General features: G+C 57.2%; 1 protein-coding gene across 1 annotated transcript in view; it reads right to left on the reverse strand.

The window, feature by feature from the left end:
• ABCC1 (ATP-binding cassette, sub-family C (CFTR/MRP), member 1) overlaps positions 1-8112 on the reverse strand; it is a 69504-nt gene that overhangs the window by 27326 nt on the left and 34066 nt on the right. Inside the window, exons 14-17 of the mRNA XM_012731654.1 lie at positions 7363-7450; positions 4659-4734; positions 2630-2756; positions 3-25 (exon numbers count right to left, since the gene is read on the reverse strand). Coding sequence (XP_012587108.1) covers positions 3-25; positions 2630-2756; positions 4659-4734; positions 7363-7450 — 314 coding nt within the window. The remainder of the gene's footprint in view (positions 1-2; positions 26-2629; positions 2757-4658; positions 4735-7362; positions 7451-8112) is intronic.

Here is an 8112-nt window from a genome sequence, read left to right on the forward strand (position 1 = left end):
GCTGGGGGACGTAGGCCACGGAGCCCTAGATGGCAAATGGAGGGAGAAAGGCAGACAGGCAGGTGTGGGTTAACGAGGCAACAGCTACACCCACAAGTGGGGGAGTCTTAATTCATAAGCCATTCATCACCCTGCTGTTTCTACAGCCAGAAAGCAGTCAGGGAGGGCTAGAGATGCAGAGCTGGGGTCAGGGCCCATCCACAGCAGGCCAGTCACGGGCCCCAACATCGGGAGCTCGAGAGTCAAAATCTCCGTGTCTTCAGTGGGATTACTGTTGAGGGTTATTACAGGTTATGTTATCGTTACGCACTTTGTGGCAATCCACTGGATGTCTGCAAGAGTGAACAAGATTTTTTCCTCCCAAGAGTGGGGAGTCCCTGACGTGATAAAAATTAATTTGACTACATTTGTAAATGATGCTAAGAGAGAAGGAAATATACACGAGACTTTTTAAAGCCTTCTGAAAGCAGAGAGCTTATGTGGACATCAGGGAAGGACTCCTCGAAGAAATGTCCTCCACTAGGTGGACTTCTGCGAGGACTTCTACATCAAAACCGCCTGTTTCAAGACTTGTGCCTTCCATGTACCTAAGTTATCAAGAATGGCATGAGAAATAATCAGGTCGGGGGAGGGTGTTTTATATACTTTGGTTCAAACACTGAGATTGTTTTTTTAAAAATAAGTAAATAAACGAACGGGTAAGGATAAGCTGGTTTGACAAAGAAAGGGAAAAGCATTTGACTCAGAGGAAACAGCATGTGCGAAGGCATGGAGATGAGAGGAACTTGGCCCGTCTGAGAAGCAGGAAGGCGGGTGTGCGTGCAACGTGGCTGAGGGACAGACAAGGGCTGGCGTGTGGCTCACGCAGGGTAAGTGGCTCCTGGCGAGGAGCATGGGCCTTCCCTGCGGGTCGGGAGCCACCGAAGGTTCTTAGAGGAAAGAATTCAAGAGCAACATGGTTGAAGATGGAATCCAGATCTCCTGACTTGCTATCTTAGGCCTCAGATAAATATCTGAGCTGCGGAATCTGATGTGGCCACATACAAGCAGCCTCAGTAGCATAAGCCTCAGGCAGGTCAGACGTGGTGAGCTGAGTGGAACCCAGTAAAGCGTCAGGAGAAACCACTTTCTGGCCAGGACAAAACCACCGACCATGAGGAATTGGTAGCCTCAGTAAGCTGCTAAATACTCATGTATCCTCAACTTCCAGATTCTTCATCTTATATTTAAAAGCTTTCTACTTTCGAACAGTGGGACTTATTAGGGGATGATTTTGCCTCCCAGGGGACACCTAATAATGTTTAGGGACACATTCAGTTGTCACAAGTGTGGGAGGGTCTGGTGGCAGCTAGTGGGGGCGGGGGGCAGGATGCACTGAACATCCCATTACGCGCAGGGCCAGAGTCACCCCGCCAGCAGTCACTGCTGGGATGTGGCAATCAGGGTTAACGGGGCTGAATGCAGGATGCCAGCGTAGTTGGGAATGTTTTGCCATTAACTGAGCTCACACTGCCTGCAATCTTACTGTATAACACACGCTTAAAAGGAACAGACATTTGCCTTTTAAAAAAAGAATTATTTTGTGCAGAACTAGGGCACAGACTAGAGGTGCGCAGGGCAGGGGGAGGGTGAAAGGATTCCCCAGAGGCAGAGTGGGGAGCAGGACAGGCGGATCGACTGCGTACACTGCTGAGGGGAGCAGCGGGGAGACAGGGGAGGTCTGCTGCGCCCTGTGGGTCACTCACTGCCGGGGACCAAACCCAGGCGGTAGCAATGACAGCGCTGACACTTACCCCCTGGCCACCAGGGAGGCCCAGAGCAACAGACACTTCCCAAAATAGTCAAATGCCTTGTTTCGGACCATTTGACGACGAGGCACAGGCCAAAGTTGGGCCATACTGGGCTCCTCAGAGTCAAACAGGTTTTCCCCCTTGAGGACTGCTCAGAGCCTGAAACTGTCTCCCCAGGGGGAGGCGTCCGAGTACCCCCAGCCTCAGGAGCACAAGGCTTTTTATTTGCAAAGCATCCCTCAGGTTGAGTTGGCTGCAGGCCTTGCTCCGGAAAGGCTGGAGCCACAAAACTGCAAGGAAAGGTGTTCACGGGCCCCACGCCCCACAGCACCCTCATATTCCCGGAGGTGACCTCTTAACCCTCTTTTGGAGGCTGACGCCAACGAAGGGCTCAGGGATTTCAAAGCCATAAGGAATACAGTCTCTCCTTTCGGCCCACGTCAAGGAGTCAAAGGACACTTAGGATTTAAACAGACTCTTTTTAAAAGAATTTTCTAGGGAAATACCCCAGGGACATAAATGTTAAGTTCCACTGCGGCTGCATGGGCGGTACCCAGAGAGGCCCCCAGCAGGAGGGCGAGCCAGAGAGGCCGCAGCAGAGCCGGGACACCCTCCCGGGTGGCGACGAGAGTGCGGTGCCCGCTAACGAGCCCAGGCACCACCCAGGCGCTGGGAAGCAGCAGGAAGCAAGTGGCATTGACTCTGCCTCCCAGGATGACGCAGCGGAAAAGCACAAGCGCGAGAGGAGCGGGAGAGGAGCTCCCAGCTCCGGCTTCACGCACACGGACCAGCGTCGGAGAAAACTCACACGGCCTGCCCCGGCCCCTGCCCCGACGTACCTTGAGAGCCACGTGTCCCTCCACCTTGTCCATCTCGGCTAAGAGTGCGGAGAGCAGGGATGACTTGCCACAGCCCACCTGGCCCACCACGGCTACCAAGGAACCTTCCGGAATGGAGAAGGTGATGCTGAAACGAGAAGAAACACCCTGGGGCTCAGCCCTGCTCGAGCCTGAAGACACAGCGGGGCTGCCATCTGGCGTCGGGGCGCCCCCCTGCCCTGCCCTGCCCCCGCTGAGCTGGCTCAGGGACAGTCTCAGGCCTCCATCCAGGGCACAGGCCACGGGGGGCAGGGGAGGACCCAAAAACATCTTAGAAACAGGCCTGGTCTGTGCGCCCTGAGGAGGAGCTGGGGGAGGGTGACTAGTTTGCCTGGGGTCACGATGGAGGCACCCTGAGAGGATACCCCAAAGTGGACTCTGAATGAGCGAGCACCCCAGACACAGGAACTGGGCACTGCTAAAGGAAAGGACAGGTCCAAGCCAGTGTCCACATGTTGACCACAAGAGATGACAAGGCAGGGAAGACCCCAGAGACACTGGGCTCAGAGGCCCCTGCCGGCCGGCTGGGAGCCAGAGGGTTGTTGGAAAGATGAGCCCAAATTGCAGACACATGCCTCTACAGATGCCACCCTAACACACAGCTGCAGGCGAGCAGGGGGACACATTCTGCCAGTGGAACGGTTGTCTCAGGATGGGGGTACCGTCCTGCTCCCCCAGTCGGCCTCCTGGGCTGACACGTGGGCTGTGCCTTCTAGCACCTGCAGCCGTTCTCATTCCCCGCGTGGGACGATGCCACAGGCCTCACTGCCACTGACCGGCTGGGGTGTACCTGCTACAGAGCCACACTGACCATTCTCCAGACCCTGTGCCACGAGGGGAAGGGGCCACAGGCCCGGGACAGCTTCCTCTAGCTAAGGTGGAGCATTTTTATAGGCCAGGAAGAGGAAAGGTTTAAGTGGAGAAAGGTTCTAGGTGTCCACGGCAGGGCTTGCAAGGACAGAGGGAAAGATGGGGACACAGATGGAGATTATTTAGCTGTGGAGAAGGATGACATAGAAAAGCTAAGATTGAAGCAGGCAGGAGCTAAGTTAGACCTACCGCAGACTTGCCTCAATGTGCACTCCCACTGTGAACCCCCAAGGGGGTGCCACGTGGATACTCTCGGGGGGGGCTCCCTACCACCTCCACAGATAAAACATGGCAGTAACTGGACTGTCCAGCAAGGAAACAGCTGTGTAGGGGAGGAGGGGGTATAAATCCTGCCCCTACAAATGTCACTTCTGGGACTGTGTCTGGGGCCTCTGGAAGGAAGCCTGGAAGAGCCGGTGAACAAGGCCTCCAGTCAGAAACAAAAGGCAGTTGACAAGCTGCTGGAGAACAGGCCAGTTCCCTGTACCAAGCTGTGTGTTTTGCAAAGATAAGGACTGAGGAGGGTAGTCGGGGGCAGACGGGGAGATATGAGCAGTGTGGGATCTGGGGAGCAAAGTGCGCGGGCCCCATCCTGACACAGACCTCGACCTGCCTGTCTCCACGGGAGGCCTGGGAGCTTTGGCCCAGCCTGGCCACGGCCAGTCAGCGCACTGTCTGTCCAGGCACAGGGAGGGCCCAGGAAGGGCCACATGATCCACACCGGGGCGAACAGAGGCAGACAGGGCAGCTGGCAAGGCAGGAAGTGTGGGTGGCTGGCTGGGACCCCTGTGCCACGTGAGGGCGGCCATACAGCGAGGGCACGGGAGAGCCGGGGGGTCCTGAGGGCTCTGCGTCCCCAGGCCGCACCGCACCTGTCCCCTCTCAGCTACGTGGGCGAAAAGCCCCCTCTGCACAGCCTCTCTGTGGGGTTTGTGGCACTGACGGGCAGGAGGAACCCCCGGTGCTGGAAGCCTCTGTCTGCGGCCAGCATGTGTGACTGGACCTGTTTCCAGCGGGGAAGCAGAGGCTCTGGAAGGCACAGCGACCCCCTGGAGGCCAGAGAGCCGGGGCGGGGCTGGACCTGAGCCCCGAGTGGCCAGAGCGCCCAGGCCCTGCTCACCCATTCAGCGTGGGAGCCTCGCTCCTGGCCCAGGTGAAGGTGGCGTTCTTCACGACGACACTGTTCGTGACCCCGCCTGAAAAGCACAGGGACAACACGTCAGGCGTCAGTGGTGTCCTTCGCAGCGCTGAGCCCAAGCGGGAGGCTCTGCTTTTCTTTTTTTCCCTAACCAAGTAGTTCCACCCTGAGGCTGCCGCCCTAAGAGCCACAGCTTGCATCAGCCGATGTTTTATCAAGAACCCCCATCAGTGGCCTCAGACCCAGAAAGCGGAAGGAAACGCGACAGCACCTCCGCTTTGGAGACAGGAGGTTGCGCCCATGTGGGGGCCGGCCAAGGCTGCAGGGCTACCCGGTCTTGGGAGGCGCAGGGAGCTCTGCGGAGAGGTCAAGGGGCAGCGAGCAGCACCTTCGTCGAATGTTCCCTCCATCAGGCTGGGCCGGCCCTGCACCCTCCAGCTCCCACCCAGGGCCCACGCTTTAGGTTCAGCGGGGGATGTTCGTTGAGAAGTGGGAGCTGCAGAGGGCTCTCCTGGAAGAGCAGGGTTTTCAGTCTGGGCATCGCCTGGGCCCGAACGGTCTCTCCCTGACACAGAGGGCTCGGGCGGGGTGGCTCGGCATGGGCAGGGCGCGGAGCAGCCTCCTGGCCCGACCCCCTAGACGCCGTCCCTGCATCAACCAAACCTGGGTCTGGCATTTGCCTGGAGAGCAAAGAAGTCCGTGGGCAAGAAGAAAGGGACAGAGTGTTTGCCTGGATCTCGGGGAGGCCTACAAACACTTCTCCCCTCTTTCAGACGCCCCCCCGGATCCCCTCTCCCTTCCCTTTAGAACAGATGGATCCTTCTAGAACACCAGTCGCAATAGCCAGAAGAGGCTAGCTATGGACCAGGAAGTGGGGTATCACTGCACAGGGGAGGGGACAGTGTTTGAGACAAAGGCGGCTTTGTATGGCCAGCTCCTGGTTCCCAGGTTTCTATACCTCTGTCGTAGTTTACCTTCCCTCTCTTTGTTTGCCTTTATGACCATCACTTAACAAAGCAATGCCTGATGCTAAACTATGAGCTACTTTCAAACCACGCCGAGATAACATGAGAGATTTTTAAACTTGTCAAATGAAGAAGGAAATTCACCCCCCTCATCACAGAAACAAAACAGAAAACCAGAGGAAGTTACTGGTTAACCTGATTAACCTCCCTGGCCCCCCAAACTGAGAGCGAGGCGGGGAGCCACTTGACTCAGAGGAGCTAGAGCTCTTAAGACTTGACCCCAGGAGCTGCCTGGCAGCTAGAGCGCAGGAATACACATCAAAAGTCCTGGGAGTCTCCATGGGCAGGCAGGGCCTGAGGCCGAGACAGCACAAGCAGGCCTGGGGTGCTGCCAACATGACCTTTGCATAAAACCTTAAAACCTCCCGTGGTGGTGCCCACTTCAGCAGAGAGCTCCTGACCCTAGATTAGATGACATCGGTCCTACATCACGGCCCCGATGGGGAAGGGGACAGGGACCTGGTCCTGAAGACAGCAGAGACTGGACAAGCGCAGGCCGGGGGTGTTGGAAGAAGATTCTGGCATCCAAGGGACAGCAGTGACAGCAACAGGAGGCCACGTGGCCCCTGTAAGGCCATCGGCCCTGTCTGGAGACACTTCGGGCTGTGAAAACTGGGGTGGGAGCTTCTGGCATCTAGCAGGTGCGGGCCAGGGTCGCCACTCCGCATCCTCCAGCATAATCAACTCTGCACAGCGAAAATTATCTGGCAGGTGAGGCAGAAAGTCAAAGTCCCAGGAGTGTCGGGGCAGGCTGAGGCCTGAGGGCTGGAGCCTGAGGCTGAGAAATGCGGCCCCAGAGGGCAGACAGCAGGTGACTGTCCTTTCCCCTGGAGCAACCACCTGTGCCCGGCCGGGCTGCTGGGTGGCAGGACAGCACGCACAGGGCCAGGTACACACATTCCCCCGCTCCGACCGTATTTATCGGGCGACCGCGTGAGTCTGGACGCCAGTGCCGCCACTTCCTAGCTGGAGGGCCGAGAGCAAGTCACGGGATTGCTCTGCCTCACGTTCCTCCTCTGTAAAGTGGCGTCACCATCATGGGAGGGCTGGGGTCAACAAGGGAGGCCACACTCAGAGCGCCCACAGCCCTGGCGGCACAGAGCAGGTGCCTGCTGGGTCTCTTGTCTCACAAGTGGGGTGTCGCCCAGAATGAGCGGGCCAGGGGCCGCGTACTTGGGGAGGCAGTGTCATGCTGGTGGCATTCGTGTTTGCTGCCAAACACCTGGAGCGCCAGCACAAGGAACAGTCCGCGCGGGTGTCGACTGGGAGAGGCTTCGGTCAAAATCTGTACCATCCCTGCCAAGGGAAGGCACCGCCACCCCTTTACCCACACGGGGAAACCCAGGCTCAGAGCAGTGCTGTGGCCTGCCCTACACCGGCTATTAGTGTGGGAGGTGGCCCGCCCCCAGTGCTGGTTCCCAGTCCAGCAGCCCAGTTGGAAAAAGACTTGAGGCTGGGCCTGGAAACTGAGCCTCAGGGGGGTTCCCAAAGGGAAACTTAGGGAGGGAGGCCTCACTGGTGACAGCAGCTCCCCCCACCCCGCCATGAGGAGACCCCACTCCCTGGGCCTTGCTCACAAGCAAGGGGCGGGCAGAGTGGAGGGTGGGGGAGAGCCGGACAGGCCGGTGGCCGCAGGGCAGAGGAGAAGCGAGAGCACACACCATCTTTGACGGACCGTCGCTCGATGCTGTCGGGCTCCAGCTCCTCATGGGAGAGAAAGATCCGGAGGCGTTTGAGGGAGACACTCGCCTACACAGAAAGCAATGTAGTTATTTTTAAAAACATTTGTGCAGAATAGATGCAGGCTGACGTTCAGCGGTTTCCCCTGGGTGCAGAGGGCCCCCCACGCTGCAAGCTACTTCGCTCCTGAAGCTTCTGCATTTCTGAGGAGTGGAGGCTTTAGAATAAAACAAAGAACCAGTGCTGGACCCTTGCTTGTTTTCCTTTCAAAGGCCACAGTGGTAGTCAAGACCCCTAGATGCAAAGGGTCTTAAGAAACGTAACAGCCACAGGCAATGGGCCCAACCAGCGGTGAGGAGCAGCGAGCCCTGCAGATGGGCGTGGCCCAGGACAGCTCAACTACACGCCACAATAAACTCCAGTGCTGCTGAGATCACAGGGAGGTGGTCTCACCACACATGAGATGTGACGACCAGGTCAGCCACAGAGACGCCGGCTGCCATGGTAACCACACGGCCGATCATCTACATCCGCACATCTTAACCATTCACCAGGCTACACATCAGCTGTATGTAAACAGTCAACTCAAAAAAAGCAAAGGTACTGCTGGGAAAACTGGGAAGCTACATGCAAAAAAATCAAACTAGATCACTGCCTCACTCCAGTCACAAAAATCAACTCGAAGTGGATTAAAGACCTAGACATAAGAACGGAAACCATAAAATACCTAG

This window comes from Condylura cristata, unplaced genomic scaffold (genome assembly GCF_000260355.1).
Source record: "Condylura cristata isolate star-nosed mole 26May11 unplaced genomic scaffold, ConCri1.0 scaffold00032, whole genome shotgun sequence".
NCBI lineage: Eukaryota > Metazoa > Chordata > Mammalia > Eulipotyphla > Talpidae > Condylura > Condylura cristata.